Source organism: Scatophagus argus, chromosome 2 (assembly GCF_020382885.2).
Source record: "Scatophagus argus isolate fScaArg1 chromosome 2, fScaArg1.pri, whole genome shotgun sequence".
NCBI classification, from domain to species: Eukaryota; Metazoa; Chordata; class Actinopteri; family Scatophagidae; genus Scatophagus; species Scatophagus argus.
In genome coordinates this window covers 18,330,400-18,353,931 of record NC_058494.1, presented here as the reverse complement: position 1 = coordinate 18,353,931, position 23,532 = coordinate 18,330,400, and the positions used below count along the sequence as shown (strand labels likewise).

The 23,532-nt window shown below is 40.1% G+C and overlaps 1 protein-coding gene and 1 long non-coding RNA gene across 4 annotated transcripts in view; one reads left to right on the top strand and one right to left on the bottom strand.

Moving 5' to 3' along the window:
- nr3c2 (nuclear receptor subfamily 3, group C, member 2) overlaps positions 1-23,532 on the bottom strand; it is a 76,134-nt gene that overhangs the window by 7,825 nt on the left and 44,777 nt on the right. For both annotated transcript variants that reach the window (XM_046415474.1, XM_046415483.1), the window contains 4 exons: positions 17,719-17,835; positions 12,587-12,931; positions 10,759-10,903; positions 5,911-6,041 (listed from right to left, as the gene is read on the bottom strand). In XM_046415474.1, the coding sequence (XP_046271430.1) occupies positions 5,911-6,041; positions 10,759-10,903; positions 12,587-12,931; positions 17,719-17,835 (738 nt within the window). The remainder of the gene's footprint in view (positions 1-5,910; positions 6,042-10,758; positions 10,904-12,586; positions 12,932-17,718; positions 17,836-23,532) is intronic.
- Positions 1,746-23,532, top strand: part of LOC124073327 — a 103,362-nt gene continuing 81,575 nt past the window's right edge. For both annotated transcript variants that reach the window (XR_006845667.1, XR_006845666.1), the window contains exons 1-3: positions 1,746-1,925; positions 14,500-14,659; positions 14,990-15,071. This is a non-coding gene — a long non-coding RNA (uncharacterized LOC124073327). The remainder of the gene's footprint in view (positions 1,926-14,499; positions 14,660-14,989; positions 15,072-23,532) is intronic.

Sequence of the window (23,532 nt, the reverse complement as noted above, 5' to 3'; positions counted from 1 at the left end):
ATGATGAAGTACTGTACCTAGATTTGTCAGGTATTTAATTTGCTGGATTAGCCACTAACATATCTTCATTTCTGGTAATGCACCCATGAACTGTTTCTCAAATAATTTTCCAGAAAATGTACAATCATCATAATGTAACACTACATATAACATGACGGTTGTATCCGCATTTCCCACCCCTGCTGCAGCATTAATAATCAGCGAGGTAAAGAAAGTATATGGACTCCTCACTAATTACTCAAAGTTATTCATGCAACTTCTGATTCAACTCATCTGTTGATTATTTTTTCAATTTATCATTTAGTCTATTAAAGAATAATGTAGGCTAAACAAAGTAATACGTGAATATTTTAAAGTTTATTTCATCTAACCAAAAGATATTCAGTTCACCACTGCATAATCAAATCTGAGAAGCTGGATCAAAATGGTGACATTTTTCCTTCCAAAAAAATACCTCGTAATGCCTAATCAAAATAGTTGCCAATTAATTTTCTGTTGACTGACTGATCGACTGACTACCTCATTCGGCAACAATAGCTTGTCATTCACATCTCGTCAAAGCAACTCCCAATCACGTGAAGTAAGGCTGCTTATCACCAAAAGCACAGAAACCAGACACCTCTGCATCCACAGTGTGGCTAAACATGTCGAGAAGACACAATGGTTTCGATGTCCTGTAAATTTTTATAATGTTTCTGAAACCTAAAATATCTTTCACAGCAGAAAGTGAAATTCTGAGAGCTGACGGTTCAAATGACCTACCATTAAAAACTAAATCATGTATTTTCTTCAGCACTTACAGCCTCATTTCTCTAGAACACGCTAGAGAAAACACAGAGACTGACAGGGACCTGTTTGAGTTCTTCAGGATGAATAACTGCAAGCAGTAGCCTACTTCTTGTCATTCTGGATTGCATCTTTTCGAGAACAGATCACTGCAGGTCAATAACTCGGTAACGCGGTTGTGGGCCTTCCTCTGGTTCTCTCTTTTAGTCTCTTTCTGTGTACTTTTCTTCTTACTTTGATGCACAATCGCCACCAAGCATGACATATGAGGCTGGAGGAAAGCAGATATGAAGACAGATTGAACCCTGGCAGAGGCTTGTGATTTCTGTGCTTTCTTTCGTGGCTGACATGATGAGAATGTGCTAAAACCCAGGGCTGCATTTGGACCTTTTGTTTTTCTCCCACTGACCCACATACACTCTTGATTACAAACTGACCTGGCATTTAGGGGCGTTACTATGAGCAGCCCCAAAATAGGGCATTTATACCCCTGTAATTGGTGTCAAACGGATTTTTGCTGCAGGTATAGAGACTTTTCAACTAGGCCATATTTTGTATTGGGAGCACAGCTGCATTTTTATGTAAATATTATTATATTTTTTTTTTCTAAATCATGTTACAAAAAACAAAAAACAAAACGTAACTCGTGCAGGTAAGAGATGTCATTAGCACACGTGTTATTCAAGGACGTGCAGCTTCCTGTTCTGCGTTGCCGGTACATACCCAGTATGGTGCCCGGTTTGGAGCGAGTGTTCATTAGTAATATTGTAACTGCCACTAGAGTCAGTTTTCATTATTTAAGTTCATAAATAGTTTAGAGTTTAAAAAAAAATGATGCATGTTTTAATTAAAATATTTTTTTTTGTTTGTCAATGAACATGATTGTAATCAAGAATGTATGTCTAGGATCCGTCTGATTTCAAGCGGAACCAATTGTCGCTGTGGGGGGCGAGGGGGGGAGTAGTCGAGTCATTATTACCTGTACTCGCAAACTTCACCGCGAGGGAAATACTTCACTGGTGTCGGTGGAAGATGCGATAGATTGCGTTGCTGCACTGGTAGAGAAGCTGTGGATTAATGAAGACTTGAAGGCGTGAAGACTTGTTTCTACCTCCCCCTGAATTAACGCGGCCAATGAGGTATGGTAATTGTCTGCTTGTTTACGTTATGCGCGTAGCGATTAAATATGCTAATTTGTTAGCTTATTTGCATGTTAGCAACGTGACAGCCTAATTTACGTTTCCGTTTGTGTGTGTGTGTGTGCGCGTGTGTTTTCATTTATTTAGTTAAGGGCTTGTGCTCGAGATTAAACTGGAGGGCAGCTACAAATTTGAATTCTACAACTGTTAGCCTGACTATAGTACAACTCAGTGAAGCTTTATGGTGTTGGCTAATATGAAATGTTAGTTTAAATGTATCAAAATAAAGTAGGGTTGGAATGAAAATGGTCACAGTATTTTAAGGGAAGTGCTTGTAAAATGTGTCCCCAAATGCGCCCATCACCCTAGTAAACATACACTTGCCCCACCAGGAATGAGACTGAACAGCTAATTCAGAGAGAAAGGTGTCAATGCTAAAGAGAAAATCTAGCAATGCTATCTACTGTACATCTGTGCAGAGGTGAGGAGTGTAACTGGTTTGAGCAGGCCGCTGCTCCTGTGCAAAATCCAAACAGGGTCACGAGACACCGCAGGCTCAGTGAAACCTTAGCCAAGGTCACAGAGGAATAACAGCCTTTCTCTCTCTTCTCTTTATCCCCCTCTCTCTCCCCCTTTCACTCTTTCACACACACACACACAAACAATTTTTCAAACAAGCCCGAAGGCACACACACACTCAGTGACTCCGTAGTACTTGCTCAGCTGACAAGTTCTGACAACTCCTCTGTAAACATTTCTGTCGCTACTCCTTCCACGAGGCCAAAGTATTGCCTGTGAATGACTGTAACTTAGAGAGATTACCCAAAGTGCCTCTGAAAACCCAAAGACAGCCTGTTTTTATTTTAAAATTAAGTCAAAGTCACAAGACCGTACAGCACAGCTTTGTCACCTTGTGCACTTTGAATAGGCAGGTGCAAGCATTTCTCTTCAGCACAGTGGAAACGGAGCACAGGACGATTATTTTAACACCATTTTAACACATACTTTAACACTATATTTTGACTAAATCCAATAACCAGAGCGGACTGAAGCACCTTTCCGTGCTGCAGTTCTGTATCTCAGCTACTTTTAATCCGGACCTTCTCCTTCAAAATTCCAGTCCAGGTTTGAAGGAAGTGAAGAAAAATAGCAGGTCTTGGAGCATTGCCTGGTGCTTGACTAGCCTTTATTAAGTACAGCAGGGCTCTCTGGAAAACCTCCAGAGGACCAGCGAGGAGAGGAGAGGGAGGCCACAGCAACAGAAGGACGAGCTCTGCCAACCCCTCCCCCCACCCTACCCCTTTTGTCTTCTATTTCTTTCTCCCTATAGCTATGCACCTGTCTCTTTCTCACCAACACAAGAGCTCCCTGTCAACATTCGTCTGATTTCACTCCTTAAATCTCCCTTTTCCCTCATGGTCTCTCATCCTCTTTCTTACTCAGCTCTCCCAACATCTAATAGCTGAGGTCCAGCCGGAGCTCCCCTGCTTCCAGATGACTCAACAACACTGAGTTTATTTCAGGGAAATGACTTTGCACCGCCTCTCCCATATGTCACTGTACTATAAGGCCAAACCAACATTATGCTATTGGTTAGGGATATATTGTTTGTGTACAAACTGAACAGGGATTTTTTTTCTTTTCTATATATGTACCAAGTACTGCACAAAAAGCATTTCTTTTTATTACAACTCACCAGTCAGTCATTGTTATGGTTAGGGTTTAGAAATTGCAAAATTGCATTTCAGCAAGGTAAGACTGCAGGTTTGCCGTTTTGAGGCCTTTTCATAGTATTTTTGTTTTTGTTTTGTCTTTTTTCCCTGAGAAACTGCAAGACAGCATTTAAACTCTCATCAGTGTTTTTTAACTGTATGGCAAAAATGGAATTAGTGCTTGAACTTTTATTTATATATTTTTTTCAAAAACCTAGAGGGCTTCAAAGGTCATTTGATAACCCTCCACAAGGTTGTGAAACAAAATTTCAGTTTTCTGTCCCAAAAAAAAATAAAAAATGGATGAAATTCTGTCATCAATCATCCATGATAAGCTCAAAGCCACTGAAATAACTGCTACATTGTCTGCTCAGTTTTGACCTTTTAATTAATGTTAATCATACAGAACTATAAAGCTTCTTCTATGGTTGCACTCAGTAGAGCTTATTTTGGATAATACTATCAGTTAATTGGCCAAAATATCAAGTATAAAAAACTTGTAATGCTAGGATGAAGTAAAGTCTACCAAGGTTGTCATTTGCCCATGAGTCCAGCATTCACACACCACTTTCAGAGGCCTCAGTAACTGAAAAATAAATACTCTGCCAATGAATATTTCCACTGATTGGCACTGTGCTGTAGTTCAAAGAGTTTCAAGCCTCGCCAGCATGCAGACTCTTCAAACAGCTACCCATAACTCTCCCTCACCACTATTTATGTTCACTCTTTCTCTCTAACTATCAAACATGTATTGACAGAAAAAAACCCCAAAAAACACCCAGATGAAGCCCCCACGAGGACCTTTGCATAAATACAAGACTACAGCAGGTCTCAATGTGTCCCAATGTCAGTGGGTGTGGACAGTCAAGTTTTGACACACCTGCCATCATGGAATCTTTAACTGTTAATATTGAAGTGACAGCAGCAGCTCACAGGGTGTTAAGGTGGTGGAAAAACTGCTTTCAGTTTCCAACTGAGCAACTTCGTCCAACACACATCCTCTTTGTGAGGCTGCAGTGCCTGTGGGCGCAGTTTGGCACCACGGTGGGACCTTCTTTAGTCAGTGATAGACATATTCTGTTCATTGAAAAATAAAATAATATAAAACACGGAGTAGGTTGCACTCAGAGAATGGAAAAAAAAAACGCTTCCCTTTGCATTTGCATATATTGCATGTTGACACACAAACAGGTGCATTCGACAGCAAGTCTATTTCCACACCTGTTAGGCCTGTTAACGGATTACCAAGAATGATAATGTAACAGGCCTTAAAAAGGCATGATTTTGGGTGCCAGGTAGAAAGGCAGGTACAAACACTGCCAAAACTGTCTCAAAGGTGTGCTGTGGAATTAAGAGAGTAACATAAAACCTTATCATTACATTTCCTGTGCGAGAGGCAGTCTTTTAGTTTAGGAATGTGGGAGATGTGTGTGTGTGTCCAAAACACTCCACAGTATGGCAGATAGCACACCACAATTGTGAGGAACAAGTGCTAATTTGAGAACATGCAAGGCATTACACTTTTGTCTGTATGAGGTGTGAGAGCAGACAGGCACGCACACCAATCTGTACACAATAAACTACACATTATCAGTGGACTAAAACCATCAGCACAACTGATGCCAATGAATGCAGCTTACAGCAGCACCAACATGATGGTTGAGTCAGGGTGGAGCACAAGCAACCCAATCCTACCATTAAAATGGTAGTAGCTGAGTCCATGAATACCTGTAGACGAATGGCTTGATGCTCCAACAAGATTGGCAAGAAGTAACTATAATAATATTTTGCAGAAATTATGTTAATACTCCTGATCAAAAACATTAACTCATCCACATCCCACTGTAATGCTGTTTCAACAACTCTGAATGCAGCATCTGAGGAATTGAACATCCACCTCTCAGATTTGGGAACAACCAGTTTCTTTTTACCATGAAAGGTGGGAGCTGTTACTAGCTGTTAGTGGTGTGACCTCTATTAGCAGAGTTTAGTCTGCATGCAAGGAAACTTGTTTATAGCATTAATATTGCTCTTTGGGATTTATTCAGTTTGAGTTATGGATAGCCTGAAATTTCAATTATTTCTTGCTCGAATTTGATTACTTTCAAATGACATTTCATTTTATAGTTAGTAATCTGTGCTCGACGGGAGGGAGGGTTTGGACAAGGTGCAGGTAAAGCTACAGAAAAGAAAAAAACAAAAACGCATTGTGTATGCCGGTGGGTATATAATGAATAATAAGTGCTGTTGCAGGCCCGTAGCTCACTGCCTACCTGTGCTGAGAAGCAGAAGCACCTTCATGGAGAGGAACTCGTCGTAGGTTAGCTGCAGTCGGAGAAACTCCTGGCTCACCTGCCTCATACCCAGACACAGGTCGTACATGGCTGACTGCTGCATGCGGTCCCTGCATGAGAGAGAGAGGGAGAGGGAGAAGGAAAGGGAACGTGACATGACAGAAACATTTTAAGCTTAAAAAAAAAAAACTTTCAGAACTCCTGTCTTTATATTATTTACAACCCATCCTCAACACTCAATCATTTAATCATTTGTGTACACACATTGTGATTTTATCTCACTGGTGACTTACTCATCCACTTCCTACCTCCCTTCCTATTACACTAGTTCAGCCCAGTGAAATAATATTTCCACACAGTGCAGAGGAGGATCCTGCTTGTCTGGGCTAAGAGCAGAATACCAAATCCCCTCAGATTGCAGAGCGCTGCGTACAGTATCACAGCACAGATGCACCACTTTTCTAAGGCTGTGGCCAACTACGAAAAGACTCCACCAACCCCAGTCACCATAGAAACATTCTTTAGAAGGATGTGTAATTTCCAGCATGTTCAAGTCAACAGAAATGACACACATGGACATATGTTCACTACACAGATGCGCCCATGATTACCAAACATGTCTGTGCATGTGTCGAAAATACATGTGACAATTGCGCATGCTTGGTGTGCATAACACTTTGTCGCTCCCGTTCTCTTTGACACACATTTTATCAGCAAGATAATCTTGGTTACGTCACAAGCTTCACAAAAACAGGAAAGAAACATTAGAAGGGATAAAGCATGAGCCAATCAGAAATGTGCACCGCAGATGCCACAGATTCAGGGGAATCTCGGGCTTTAGATGCCACTTTTCTACGCTCTAAATCACCATCGCATTGAAACTCCAGTAATTAAATCCAAGTGGTGTGGCTTGACTTTAAAGAGATCAGAGTTTTACCCACCACACAGTGAAGCCACATCATTACATAGGCTGTGAGGGTGGAGACTTCACTCTGATAACAACTAGACTAAATATTTTGTGAAGAGGACCAGGAGCAGCCAATCGTAAACAAAACACATGATGTTTCCATTAAAGCTTAAGATATTTACTGTACAGCTGCGTCTGGTAGTCTAAATAACTGACAGACTCTGAGAGTGTCTGGGAGAGGAGGAGCAGCAGACCTGTTTCCCCTGCTGAGAAGCTCTGTGTATGTGAGCAGCTTCACAAAGTGCAGCATAACATCATTTGATACAACTTTGGGCTGGAGTTTCTAAAGTCTCCACACGTTCTCTCTCTCTCTCGCTCGTTCTCTCTGTTTCTCTCTCTCTCTCGCTCTCTCTCACACTCTCTTCCTGAAATCAATTTTGCTGAATCACTGCCCAAAATGAGCTGCTGGTTTCGGGGAGAAAAGAAAAAGTTGGCAGCAATTTCTCTCCTCCCTTCCTTCTTTCTCTCCCTTTCACATCTCTCTATATCTCTGTTGAGCTCGCACCCTCTCTCTCCCTCTCTCTCTCTCTCTCTCTCTCTCTCTCTCTCTCTCTCTCTCTCTCTCTCTCACAGTCTTGAACTCACTCTCTTTCTCTGTTTCTGTGGTAAAAGATTCAGGAGGGAGCATAGAGCTGAGGAGAAAGGAAAGTTCAACTTCACCTTTGGCTGGGGGCAGCCAACAAAATTTGCTTGTTCAGAAAAGTATGTCCAAACAACTCCCTTAAAATCTAACTGAGATCAGTCATCCCCTTTCATAGTTAAATAATGTTTTGAAATTTTTTGTTATTTTTTCTTTTTTTGTAGTAAAAGGTGAAAACTTTTTTTTGGGGGGGGGGATATATGAGAGATTTTTATTTTGCCTTCAAACCTGTGACTGGCTGGGCCAGTGTTTGTGTGTCTGATTGACAGCTGAGTTAGCAGGGGAACGGTGACACTATTTGAATCGACTTGTAAGGGAAAGTGGAGTTTACCAGGACAGCCCATGCTGTGTTAGCAGTGATAGCAGCCCACGCACTGTCTGAACTAACTGAAATTTATAGGTAAAATTTAGGCTGTTCTATAGCTTAGAAGTGCACTCTTCAGTGGTGATTGCAAGTTGAATACTGCTGTCTGTGACTGCAACTGTCTTAAGTTTATAATGTACATTAAAACTGAAGGTTTTGATTGACTATATGGGAAAAGTTTGCTTTTTTACATAGACAGAAAGCCAACTGTGTTCTGATGGATATAGGTACAGAAAGGGGATGCTATGTTGAAAACAAAAATTGCTTACCTATGTTACATCTCATTTCTGCCCTTAAACATGAGTGCCCACAACTTTTAGGGAAACAGCTTTGTTTATCTGTTACCACACATCAAAGACTAAATGATACAGATTATGCAGGCTCAGTTTGTCTTAAATGTAAAATGTACATCTGTCTTTGCAGTATTTTACTCTGAATCAGAGACAGATTCCACTCTAAGAGCTAAGTGAGCAGACAGCCTCTTCAATAAATTCCTTAATGCCCTGGGTCAATAAGCACTAAGTAGCTATGGATAGATGGATAGCTATGGAAACAAGTGTACACTGTACAACTACCTTAAGGCAGCAAAATTACGGACCAATGTTGTCCTTGTTTTTGACATAATTTCCAATGAACTGAGCAACAGATAGACTGCTGTACGTTAACCAGCAAGCAATGCACCTCCAACCTGACAACAGGCCTGAAAAGTGGGGATGGCGGTGACATTTAGGCTGCCCTGACAGAAGAACAAGCAAAATCCAGGCCATCACCATTTCCTCCAGGTCTACATCTCATCTGCTCCGTAAAACTGAATACTAGCCGCATTTGTCAACAGGGCAGGCCTACTGTAAATGCATCACATGTAGAAGCAGCATCATACTGTACAGTAGAAAAGATATAAATCTCTCTGCAAACAATACATGATCATTTTTACATAAATGCTTGTGCAATTCCTGTATTTTTTCTCTGTTCTCTGTGCTGAACTGAACTTGCCAAATGACACACACCATTAAGTATCATTCACAGAATTAGATTTTCTCCAAAAGCTTTTGTCATCACACAGGAGGAAACATAATTCTTAATAAACTGTGATCCACTTGGCACTAAATTGATTAAAGGATAAGAGGATCTCTGGTGTGGCAAACTAATGCTTTACCAACTGTACTAAGCTTCCAATCATTCAACACAAGCTCACAGAGTCTGAAGCTGTGCTGTACAATGGCATTCATTTATTTATTTAGCACCAACTGACCCACTGACAGCAACTTACACAAGCTATTAGTTGGAGCTTTTAAACCTGCCCCTGACTGAACCTGCTCCTCTACATCGGGCTGCCTACAGAGGTTGCTATTCCCATTTTGATTAATTCCATAACATTCAATTCATCACAAGCCAAGCACCCCAGCAACCTTGCACCAACAAGGAAAGGACCACAAACACTTCCTCTCACCTTGTTCTCCTGTTCACATAAGAACAGATCATGTGAACCACTGACTGCCATCACTTGGCTTCAGGTGTGAGTGGGTTTGACGCATTTAAAGAACCATCAAAAAGTACAAACTGATTTCCTTGTGAAGTGCTGGAGATCAGGTGTGTTGTATTATGTACCAGGATATCCTGAATGCAACGTCACTACCACAGAAACTCATTTTGTCCCTCTGAATGGTCTCCAGGTCTCAAGGAACACTCACAATGGTACAACAGGAAAATACACTTTAGCCCGATTTATATGGCAGGCTACTCAACACGTTTGATGAGTATTGCATGACAAAAACTGAAAAAGTGTCACTGGATGCTTTTCTTTCATGTTGTACACATCTTATGTTATAGATACCATTGTAATTTTTCGCGCAATATGACTGGGTAGTGCATTAACATCAGCATGGACATAGTAGTTTTCAATCCACACAAACTCCAACGTGCATTCAGGATATCTGTCCAAAGATCCAGCAGTTCCTAGGGAGCTGAGAGGAACAGCAGCAGGCCAAACTGCATTCACCAGGCTGACTGACAGCAGAAATCTTCTGAACCAAAATATTTTTGATGTCAGCTCCACAGGAAAGAATCAGCAGTATTTGTATCTACTGATTCATTGATTTTAGCCCACTGTAAGGAGTGAGGGGAATCTACTGTCCACAGACAGACTGGGACACGATCAATCAATGTAGATACAGTTAGTAAGTTAAAAACATATAGCCAGCAGGACGTGTGTGTGATTTAAACAGCCATCTGTGCAGATTAAGCTACACTAAAGGTGACAGAAATGCATTTAAAATGCAGAGGGACTCTGGTTACCTCTGAGACAACTTAAAACCTTTTGCTGAAGCAGAAGCATAAATTGAAATTGACCAGTGACATTCATTTCTGCAGACAAACCCTCATCATTAAGTGCCCCACTGTGAATCAGCCTTTACACTACAAATTCCACTCACAAAATTGATGTTTATGCATAAATTTTCATCTGATGAGTTGCTAAAAATAGCAGAGGCTACTAAATGCTAATAGTCAAAGCCTGGCTGTTCAACCAATTACTGTATCTACTAATTATGTAGTCTGAAAAACAAATTATTGTTTCTCACATCTGTAATTGACATGTTTTTATGTTGGGAATTCCACAGGGCATCAGACAACATCAAATGTATTTTATACATCCCTAATGCTGATGAAACTTTGCCCTCACAGAAATGCATCTGCTGATGTTTTGATCTCTCCTCCTCGTTACATTTTGGAAATAATATAAAACATGTTGTAACTTAAAAAAATAGTTATTATCTGGGCCACTGCTAAATATCAGGAACACTACAGCTTAAATGCGGTGCATTCGGTATACTGCAGATATGCAGAGTATAGACATACTCGTTAAAGATGAGGTCAGGAGCAAAGTAGAGCATCTGTCCATTGGTGTGTTTGTAGGAGCGCCAGCTGAGGCAAAAGGAGGACAGACACATCCATGAGTACTGGATCAGAGTGATTTGGTCCTCAATGGGCAGCCCACGGAAACCTAAGACAGAAAAACACACAAGACAGACACAGACGAAGCTGATGAGAAGAAAGAGTTGCGTATAAGTGCAGCTGACAATACTCAGGCATTGATTAAATACAATTAAAGACCCAATTTAAGAGGTACTTACTCATGTCAGTACATGAATGTGCGTACCTGCTTATGTGCACTATGTGCCATGTATCCACTTTTTTATGCTAATATTTGTTTAGACATGAGAAATATTCAGCCATTCTTGTTTTATACAAATCCCAAAAGGCCTCCAGTTACTGGCGTGATGTCTATGGTGTTCCAAAAATACAGCCCAATAGGAAACTTGCCAAACTCTCAATCAAACTCTGGCAAGAAACTCCTCCTGGTGGAAAACGTAGGGCAACCGAGGACATACAAGTGACTTATCAAGGCTTAGGGACTATTTTAGTCAATATGCAAAATACAATGATTAAAAAAAATTATGCATTTGTAGAAAAGGTATGCTAGATTCTTGCCTTAACACTGTGTTTTCAGACAATAAAATAAAGGGCTGGCTGATAATTAGGATAAAAGCTTGGTAGTTTGATGTCTAATTTTTCCAGGTAACTTTAAAGGTAACTAGGCATCAGAAAATTATATGTTAATACTTTAGCCCCGAACCTATCGGGGCTAAATGCTGTTCTGATTGCTCCACGTTGCCCTGGGTGTCATCCCTGCCACATTCAAATGTAAGCTGAATGCAGGCAGTGGCATATCTGAAAGTCGAAGGTACTCATTTTGACCCTTCCGTCTGGCTCCCCTTCTATTTATATGTCCGGATATGGCAAGCAGACACCGTGGAGGTATCAAATATTTGCAATACAGCAAATTAAACAGCCTCAAAGAGCTACCTGTGAGGCATCTTTCAATATGTTTCCCACTGACTGGCATTTTAGGGGAACTTGTTTATCCCTTTTTAAACATTATTTTCCTCCCTGTGCTGTGGTTTGTAGGTAAAAATTAATGAGACAGACATTACATCTTCTGTTCAACATAAGATGTGATAGAGATGATGTAAATGAGTTCAGTTTGGAAATCTTAATCTCAGTTCTATTAAATGGTAAAATAGGATTCTCTTCCTAATCTTGTTGAAGCTTTACACGATAATTTCCTGACCCAGTATTTAAAATTAAAACTGTGTGCCCTGACAAAACTAGCAGTACATTTTCAATATGTGGAGATCAAAAGTAAAGATGTAGACATGTTATCTTCATTAATACCCCAGTCCATAATTACATTGTAGACTCCCCAGATGTAATAGACTGATATATATCTGTATATACATACACACATATATATATATTACCACCTACCATTTTCTGACTAAAACTAAATTTCAGTTTTGGTTAACAACTAATTCTTTCCATATATAGAAACTATAATTGTAAAAATAATCATCAGAAATATTCTATTGCTCTGAAAAATATACAGTTTGCAAGCTATTTCAGTCAAATAAACTTACTGCATCCCTGTTTAGTGATTTTTAAAAGTAATGAGAAACTACGGTCTAAAATACTGCAATCATCTCCATTAAACATAACTTTTAAAAATATAATTTGTACACCTCTGTGTCTGTGAGGGCACTGTTTCAACTCCTTACCAATTCTGGGCTAAATAAAAAAATCTTAAACAGCATTTAGGCCTCAGCCCACTGCTATATTGGTCACTAACCTGGAAGTACTTTGGCCCATTTCACCATGCGTACCATCTGCTTTCCGGCCAGGCGGTTGAGACTGGACAGCAAGTGGTCAGTGGTGTCAGGCTGCGTGTTGTCATAGCCAGAGTACACCTCTTCAGGCTCAATCAGCTCCAACACACTGCAGATGGAGGGTGGCAGAAAAGGTGTGACCACCCCAGGCCCATGGGGCACCAGGGCATTGGCAGCACTGGCATTCAGCTCCTTCTCTGAGGACAGGTAACTGCCTCCAACACCACCTGTGGAAGTTTGGCCGTCCTTAGAGCCCTGCAGGTCCTCACTGACTCCCTTCAGCTTACCTAACTTCTTGGACTTTCGTGCTGTGGGAAACACAACAAACCTTCATTAATACATTGTTGATGGTGCCATTTCATTCATTTCATTTGCATTCATAATCTGCGGTTATAACTGCAGTGGAAATATTGTATGGATATAATAAAAAAAACCCTAATATAGATATCTATTCATAGTATCTGGTTGCTAACAGTTATGTCAGTTGTATGTGTTAACGTCTACTGTTATTAAGTGGTTAATTTTAAACCAACACATTTTTTTCTTTCCCTTCAAAGACAAAAGTGCGCTTATCAAAATTCCACAGAGCAATTTTCAAAGAAATCTGGTATCTCCGTCTGAAGAATGGTACATCTAGGAGGTTGGAACTCTAAATGTAAGGGTGTGAATCAGAAACTGGAAAGAGTCCATCTGGAATGAAGCCTAGTAAAACAAGGAGCACATAATAGTATAATAATCGTGTCTCAGTTACTGTGTATTGTTTAGTTATTCACAGATGGGGGTGTTTGAGAGATGATCAACAAGCAAATAACAAATAAATACATACATGTGGCAATACAGTATATTGAATCAATTCATAAAGTGAAGCTTCCCAGCTTGTTCAGGCAGTCAACTCTATGCTTCTCCATTCATAGATAATACATTCTATACCTTCTAAACATAAATTATATTTCACAGCTACTGTGCACGACAGCTGTCTTTTTAAACTACCTGCTGCTGCTACACTGCTTTCTTAAAAATTCTGCTGTTGTACTGTTAAAATATGTACTTATGCTGCTTTGAAATGTTTGCTGACAATATGCATGCATGCTAATGTTAGCATTGCCCAAGTTTGTCTTCATACACTGGTGTCTGCAGACTGGTGAAAGCTTGACGTTTTCTGTGCTGTTGTCTTTGTTTTGGGATGCGGTGAAATAAGATTTTTCACCGCTGAGGTGTTGGGGAATCACTGTTTCTCTGCCATCTCAACAAAGTAAGATTTCTTTCTTGCTAGTTAACATGCAAAAAAAAAATGCCAGTAAGCACTGCGGCTAATGTTACTATTGGTGGTTGCTTTTGCCATTGTGTTGCTGTGCTTTTTTACAGCACAGGCTTGATACAGTTAATGTTTCACAGGTCATGGGGTCTTGTGACTGCTATATTTCTCCTCTTATCAGGCTGCTGCATTGGTATTAGCTAACTGTGATTCATTCAGCAAGTGACCAGATTATTTTTCAAATGGTTTTGGTTTCACATGATCTGTGATCTGTTAATGATCTGTTAATCTGTTGATTTCCACAGTGGTGATAATGGCACTTTTTTGTGGCCTGAATTGGTTTGACTCACTTTACCCATGACCTCAAGTAGCTGATGCTAGGATAGGATGAGATAAGATAAGATAAGATAGAACTTTATTAATCCCGAAGGAAATTCTTGCATCAGATGTTGCATAAAAGAGCACATTACAGTACACTATTTACAGATTAAAGTCAAATTAAATTGTGAAACAACTAAGACACCAGTGCATTTCCTGTGTCGAGACCACGCACTGATTCTAGTAAGTACAGAAAATAATGCTAAAAATATTAAGATGGTAAATTACACATGTCATCCATAGGGCTCACAGTCATGGGTCCTGTGGATCTGGATCTGTTTGGTGCTATGGGTCCCGAGCACAGCCAGTAACAGCCTGATCCAAGTGATCCAGATCAGCTATGTTTCCAGCCACACAGGAACTCGACTTCCTCGGCTCCCTGAGTTCCCTGAAGATGAATAAGGTAGCAACCACTGCTAGTCCATGTAATTAATGCTTTTTGTTGCAACTGTTTCTTGCTAACAACCACTTAGAATGAATTGAGTAGGTTTTCCGGACAATGAAGGGCACAATTTAAAGTTTGAATTTAAATGGGTCGTCAGTAGTAATGTTACATTACGTTTATTTAATACCTCTTTTAACTTTATTTATCCAAAAGACATGATACCTTATAGCAGTCTAACATGTAGCTAATATTTTTTTGATGTTATGCTTGAAACAAACATTCTATAGCACTATACTCTGCTCCAATCTTTAGTTGGAAGCAAAACACTGTTTCTTATGTGTTTCATAGTGACGGGGATATTGGCTACGCCCTTAATTGTGCAGACTCGGACTTGCATGACCCAAGAGGACCTTGGAGTTGGGTTTCACAGGTAGGTTCTTGGTGATAGTGACTCAAACGACTCAAGTAACTCAGATCAGTATAATAGGTGATCTGGAAGGACTCAAGTCTGTATGCAGAACCGGATTTGTCATGACTAGTGTCAATATTGGCAGTTGGAGTATAAACACAACTGTTGTCCTGTACACAGGTAATTCATGAAATTATCCATGGCTTAATATTGGTGAACTATCTTGTTTGCCACTCACTTTTCTCCACATACTTGATATTCACCAGCAATTACAGAAATAGCTTAATTATTTGATTGTTTTCATGTCAATAGATTGATTAGATTTTCAGCTGAATTTCCATTCAGTGGACTGTCACTACTGCTGCTCAAACGTACAGCCCTGGTCATTGGCAAACTTTAGCTTTTAATCACGACTCATGGTCATCTGCTGTTTTTCATCACTACACAACCTTTCACTAGAATGAGGTATTCTGAGTCATGTCTAAGTCATGTTATAATATGCTTATTAATTTAACAAGTTTCTGTAGCTTAACTGATGTGACTATGATTGACACATGATGGGTTGCTGGGTTTAAAACAATGAATTTCAGATCATTATTACCACTAGTTGCTGAAGGTGCTTTATCATGGGTCACAACAATATGGTGGCTGATGTCAGGCTCTGTATCTAATGTGCATTTCACTCTCCAGTCTCTTCAGTGCTGGGCTCGGTTTGTTTTTTGTGAATGACAGTAGTGAACATGAGCTACTCCTCTGCTACTGCTGCATCCCCTTTAACCCCTCTCCTACATCACTTCTGCGCTGCCAGTGCTGCTCATATGGCCTTTTACATGACACACCTTCACCCCAACATCCACCTGTAGCCTCCTGCTCCCCTGTTAGTGAGTTTCCTGCTGTCTCAGTGCATGAACACTGTGTATGCTTGGGAAGACTGATGTCAAAGAAAAGAAAAATGGTGAAATAATATGTCATTTCTGCATTTATTTTACTGACCGAAATAGACCATAAAAAAAAATACAGTGCAGAAATTGTATCATAAAGTGCTTTCCCGGAATTGATTTTCCCAATCAGAGCCCATTTATTTATTTTATATTGTACTATCAGAGGTTTGGATTGGTTCCAGAATGAAACATTTGTTATGTGTTAGCTGTAACTTTCAAAGGCACAGGCCTTGTAAACAAGACAATCCTTACCACCAGAAAGTAGTTTGTCATTTTTGCCCACATTGTGAGCACTTCCTTTTAAGAGGCCACATTCTGTGTAATTTATATGATTGTCGACAATAACCAAGCAATCCGACTGCTGTCCTAGAAATTCCTCCAAATAAAACACAATAAAACACATTTCATGCTGTACTGATAAGTAGTCCTCCTATGTTTGGGACTGTGATATATTGCATCATTAAGGGAACGGGTTTATTGACTGAGAACATCTTACACATTCATCTGTGCATAAAAACAAATGTTTAAATTATTATTCTGCTTAATAAAGCTCATCAATGTCATCACCTAAGCAGAAAAAGTCATAGGGGAAGAAGAGCAATAGAATCTTATTCCTACAGCTGTTTACTAAACCATTGCTAAGTTTCTGAAGGACTCCAGCTATAGAGAGCTTGAACTCAGTTCAGAGCCGTTGCTGGCATGTGCCTGTGAAACCTAGAAATACCGTAAATAACCTTGATCTGACATGACAGCAGCCAGTTCTAGTGCATTTCCAAATGAGCTTTCATAAACCAGTAGCCCAAGTACCATACAGTAGGTTACTTTAGATCAAGTCACTTAAGATCACTTTAGATTAGGTCACAGAAAGCAGCTGAAATAACTCTAACTAATAAATATTTAATATTCACCGCTTTTACACCATCATCTCATGGCAAGCCTGAATAAATAATAATAAAACTGCTAACGCTCTTAATGACAGTAGTGTCATGTTCCACAGGGTAAAATAATAACAGGTACGAAAATTCAGTGAGCCTCTTTACACTTGTTCCAGTAAATTATTTGTTTCGACAGCAGCTCCAGGAATGTTGCTTAAAAATGACGATGTATAAGAATGCAGCTAGTCTGAAATATCCATGTCAAAATATTTCACTTTAGATTGAGTGCGAAGACTCGCAAATAATTTTCAAAAAAAGCAGACAGGCATACAAACAGGCTGCTCTCTGTAACAGCTGCATGTGTGCATGTTTTTTCCCTTTGGTCACCTAATTTGACAGCACTTAAAAAAAACCCAAAAAACCCTGCATCAAGTTTTTTGATGCATTTACATTCATGTTTAAATCTTGTGTCCTCGAGGAGCAAATAATTGAGAATCATTTGTAATTTCAGTGCTTTAAGCTGTGGCAATAAATTAATTAATTAACCACATCCTGCTCAACTACAGCATATTTCCTCAGAATACAAAACTGGATGATATACATAAAGTCTAAGGTACTGTATGAGTATTTTATACCTACACCTTCTATGCATTATGCATATTGGGCTCAGATATACTATATGCCCACACACACACACAAACATCCTTTGACTCAGCATCCTTGGGCCTTCTGTGACCACAGTCAGGCCTGCTTTTTCATATCTATAACTTCTTTTAGGCAGTGAGGCTGACTCAAATGTCACATCTGAGACATGTGACAGGGCAAATCTCTAACAAGGGTGTGTCTACTCACCTCCCAGGTTCATCCCGGCCTGGAGACACTTTCGTACGCGACATGCCGGACAGTTTTTCCTTCGGATCTTGTCAATGATACAGTCATTTCTTCCGGCACACAGGTAGTTGTGCTGACCTACAGAGACAAGACACAGCGTCAGTACGATGGCAAGCTGCACATGCAGTTTGACAAAGAACAGCAATGACATTTTCAAAGTGATGTGCAGCAAAAAAATTTTCTTAAAAAAAAAAGAACAACGAAGAGAAAGATATAGAAGGTTAACTTATGCAATATTGAATAATATTTATGTATTTGACAACATAAATAGCAGGTAATGTTTGAGTCTACTGTAGAATCTCAGTCTGCCCTGTTTGCAATGTAGGTCAACACAGGAGCCCGTGAAACCCGTCTGGCAGTATCAGAGATCTACATTCCATGATTATCACTGTGAAAATGATTGAAGTTGTGATTATTCCGCTCTCACATTCTACAATGCATGACTAATGGTGTATTTTACAGTATATGGCATGAGGGTATTAATATTCTGTAGAACCGGGACAGTGGCTGCAGCTAGACTACTCCTGACAGTGATGCTAACATGGCGAGAATCCCTCCTGCCTCCTGCCTAGCCCTCAGCTAAACCCAGTGATCTCCCATTTCAGAGCGCTTCCTTCCGCTCCACTAGTTCTTCACTGTACAGCTCCTCTCCTCCTCCACTCTTCTCCATCTCTACGCCTGCATCTCCATCCCTCTTTTCTCCCTTTTTCCACACGTCCGCCAGCCTCAGAGCGCCATACGCCCACACACAGGCAGGCTCATGCACACGTACAGTCATTCACTCTCTCACTGCCATAAACAAACACACACACACACATTATACACACACAGCCAAAGCTGCTCCACTTGGCAATTTATTGAAAAAAAAAAAAAACTGCAAATGTTGTATCTGCTTACACAAAAAAGTACACATAAATGGAAATCACGACACAAGCCAGATGGAGTGGTATAGTGTGGTGTAGTGACCCCAGTGACCCTGGTGCATGGCTACTCTCTATTAGGGTTGAGGTTAAAATTGCATATATATATGTATATGATTGTATGCATGCACATGTATGCCTGTCAGTGCATATATTCCTGCATGTTTGTCTTGTGTTGTTTATTTCTCTAGAAGAGTTTGAGGTTTCTGGAATAGACTTCAGTGTTTTAGCATGAGAGCTTGTGTACTGTTTACATGCAGTTTGCTCAAACATGTTCATTCTGTGCATTGCCTTTGTTGAAACTACATTACAGTATTTGTAGCTGTGTGTCGGACTGAGCAGAAGTTGTTTTCTGAGCTAGCAGGAGTAGTGCGCAGTGTGTCTGTCTGGCTGCTGCCAAAAGCCAAGGAACCGAGCTGCAGGAGGAGAGGCAGCAGCTGTAGCCCCACCACTATTTCTGGCTAAATCACATGACCGTTACATAAGCCCATTTTTCTTGCTCTAAAAAACAGTAAACTGCGACACAGGAAACACAACACAGCCATCCCCTTCCCCACCCCCCCTTGAGCGCGTGCACACACACACACTCACAGCCTCTCGCTTGGATAGGCCGGACCAAATGGCAATTCTGAAAATTCTGGAGCCTTCCTGTCAACTGTTAGGCTCATTCCCATGAATCTTGTTAATAATTGTTAGAGTGAAATACACTCCATGAGACAGGCGAAGTGGTCATCCAGTGGTGTGTGCATGTGCACAGTTGTGTGTGTATTTGTAAGAGGGAGAAGTTGTTTATTTATTGCATGTACCCACATGCCCTCGCACAGCATGTTTACCTCTGGAAATGTGCATTTGCTTATCAACAGGGCATGTTGTGCATGCAGTGGTTGATGATAGTTTTGCAGGCTTATTTTGGAAAATATTTTGCAAAATTTAAGAAAAAAAAACCTCCTTTCATCTCTTATAAAAGTGGTTCATTTATGAACTCATTTTGACTCATATTTCCATCAGCTTCTAACCCTAAAATCTGTAACTTTTGTTTTTACAATAAAAAAATGAAAAATGTCACATCCAATCATGATATTTTCATACAACACAAAGATTCCTCATACAGCGTATTAAATTAGACATCGTTCTAAAAACGTCTGTCTGCTGCTACAATGCACACACTGTCATTTAATGGAGTCCACTCATGTCTACTTTCAGCTAGTGATCTCACAAACTGGCAACAACCCGCTGAGTAGACTCTGTTGTCTGTCAGCCCCAGCATACATCACTTATGAGGGCATTCTTCTGAAAGGGAAATACGCTTTCCTATGGGGACACAAGAATAATCTGCCCTAAGGTTCTCGAGCCACCAGCACAGCTACAGTTCTTCTGCTTTCCAAACAAAAGACAGAAAGGCTTCAGGCCTTTAACCTGACATTTTTAAATAGCCACTAGACACAAGTGGTCAGCCCCCTGGTTGTGAAAATAGCCTCTCGGTTACAATAGATCACCTACATCAATAACATTATTGTGACTTAATGTGCGTTTTAATTATCCGTCCACAAAGCATTCGATCAATTCTGTGATCGGAACTCATCTGTGTTTATGCAGCCTAAATTACATAGCCAAAAAATATACCTAACAACCAAAAAAACAGGCCTCTAGGAGATGTAATTGTTGTTACCACTCGTCCGGTGGTATGCAAATCACTGCCTTGCAATAGCTTTGCAACTCCAGTTTTTTGGACAACACAAAAAACAGCTGTGTTGGATGGGGCTCTACACAATTAAGTTTCCCTGTCTGGATCATTATAAAAAGAGGGTGCAGAAGTTAAAACAGGATGTAAATAGAAGCTGTTATTTTGTTTACTAATGCCTCCACTTCTATAGTAATGTGCTGTATCTGAGTAGTCCTGCAAATTTCCTTCTCATAGTTTTCCCCATCTGCTGCTTTTGTACACAATGCACTTAGTCATTATTTAGGCCTCAGTATGGTTATTTGGAGGTGTCAGATGTACAGAAGTAGCCAGTTTTAGCAGCGTTTACGAAAAAGGCAGTAAGAACTCAAAATTTATATTACAGTACTCGCACTGCAATGTAGTATAACTTTATTCCCAGCAGTAGCAGCACACCAAGTTTTTGTCAAGACATTTGGATACAAATTAAAAACATTTGTGTGGTCTTACAACTAGAGGTTAAAAACACATTTGACTTTCTTCCAAATGAAATAAATCACATTGTGCTCGCTACTAATTATCTCCAGACTATAGAGTTACAACAGAGACACATGCTCATTTCTCCCTCCCTCCCTTCACAAAGCTGTTTTTTGTATCTAAAAATTAAACTCATATTTTGAAGGAACACAACGTAGAGCAATTTCACTTCATTCTGCTTGTACAGTACGGATATGTTAACATCAGTATTTTTCTTTTCTACTACTGTATGTGATTTTTTTTTGTACGTTTAGAACATGTGCATTTTACTATGTGTTACACTCATACTTTGAAAAAGCTAATACAGGCATCCAAAAGTGTTGCCACAACTCTCTGTGGTGTCGTATCTACAACAAACCAATCATCAGTGAATACACTGATAAAGCCCATCAGATTGGCACTGCTTATTTGGTTGAACACAAAAGGTGTAACCCACTGACTCCACTGGATCTTTTTTGCATTGATGTCAAAGAACAAAGGTATCACCAGGGAGGAGGAAGAGATGGAGGTGAGATTATATCCACTGGACACCAGGCCTGCAGGTCATCCCAGGTCAGGTGAACTGAGGGCATGGAGGAAGTAGTTTGTGCATCTATTGTATGCGTGAGCAGTATCATCACACCAAACATACCGCATGTTACTGTCATGAGAGGCTTCATAGGTAGGCAAAATGACAATATTGTATGTTGAAGTACTAAAAAAAATAGTCAGTCATTTGACAAAGAAAATAATCAAAAGCCACTTCAATAATTATGTATTTTAGCAGTTAATCAAGCAAAAATGCCAAACATTTGCTGGCTTGAGTTTCTCTGTTGCACATCACTGTGAAGTGAATACATTTGTGTTCAGTGAACTGAAATAAACAACTGGCAGATTCGCTATTATAACAAAATATTCATTAGTTTCAAAGCCTAAAATACCGTGCATGCCTTTGTGTTTATTTTTAGACCAAAAAAATTTGAAATGCACACACATATGGTAGCAGTAAATGTATCTAGGTTGCATTAGAGAGACCCTTCCTCTGCTGCATTCTCCAAACTAAATGCCTATTAGCAATGTAGGTCACACACATACTTAGGCAAGCTTTACAGATTAAATTTCTACCTAATGCTGTACACCTGAAGTCCTCCCATATTTATGAACAAGTGTGTCCATGAATGTGCACATGTTAAGTTTGTGCCAGTGCTTCTGTTTGTAGGCATGTTCTATGCAGTTTTTGATCAAAGAAGCTCTGATGTGAGACTTGTGCAAGGGGAGCGCAACACCACTTCACTCCAGCCGTTGTTACATGAGCCTTTCACACACAACCTGAGGCATTCGCTCAGGCACCGGAGGGAGGCCGGAGCTGATTGGACAGCAGAGCTGCCAGTCAAAGCAGAAACAGCGTGAGACGTGTCCTCAGGTGACCTTTCCCACAGAGGTGGTACCGAGGAACAGGTTTTTTAGATTGACACCAGCACCATGAAATCACAACACATTTACATGGCAGAACACAGTGAGGCCATAACAATGTTGACTCATGTCTCCAAAAAACCTCCAAAAAGAAAACAGCAAAAACAGCTAGTGAGCTAAAAACAGGGCCTAGTATTATTACAAAGACCAGACATGCCAAGCCACTGATGACATGTGAATAATAAGCTAGCGTTCAACTCTTTCAAATGCGCTCCACATGGAGTCGTTTATTGAGTGCAGCTGTCTTGTATCAACAAACTATTCCTTAGTGCAGTGGATGCAGGAGAGAAGCACATATGAATGCATTCATCTATTTCCACATTTCATTAGTGGCGATAACACATATTTACGATCTGTTATTTTATGTCGGAAGGCATTTCTCCAACAGCGCAGGATAAACGCTTGTACTGAAGATTTCGTTCATTTCCACAGGGTCTCTGAATTGGCTGCAAGTTTTCTTGTGACAGTCAAGTCAGTCGTAGTGAAACAGCTGCAAAACGTGCAAGCTTCATAAAAGTTATTATCCCTCTTCTGTCTGTTTACCATGCAAGAACATCTAAAATCTAAATGGCAAACTGTATACAAAAATAAGCTGGATAATTGTTATGAATAGGGGTGTGAAAGCTTAAAGATTTAATTTAGGACATTTTGAAAAGCTCACAACCAGAAAGTACCGAACACATAATATAGCATTTTTGTGTTTTTACTGGGGCCATGGTTATAAAGTTTATTGTCTACAGTGGGTTGTGCCTTCTGGTAGATATGACAAAAATTAATACATGAATATTTGTACTCTTGAGGGGGACCATAAGTGCACAGATTTGGACTGTAAAAGGACCATGGGGCCAATAGATACTCCAAGCAGATGGTCTAAATGTAAACCTAAAAAGTTATTCTTCTAATGTGATGTAAAATAAAACTACCTTACAATGATTTGTCTGACTTGGATTAAGGGGAAACCAGACCCTCCACAGTCAGACAATTTCATCAGTTTGTTGATGACTCCAGAATGCTAACTATCTCTGTAGTAAGGGGCCATGAGCCAGTTAGTCGCGTAATGAGCTACAGCCGACCAAAAAAGTTGTGTCCCCCGAGGCGGGTGGTGCCAAAAGATATTAAGCATGGGCTGGATTATTCCCCTTGCACAGATGCCCACCCTCTGCAGTCTTCTTTTACATCTCACATGCCGAGTCTTAGTTTTTAACT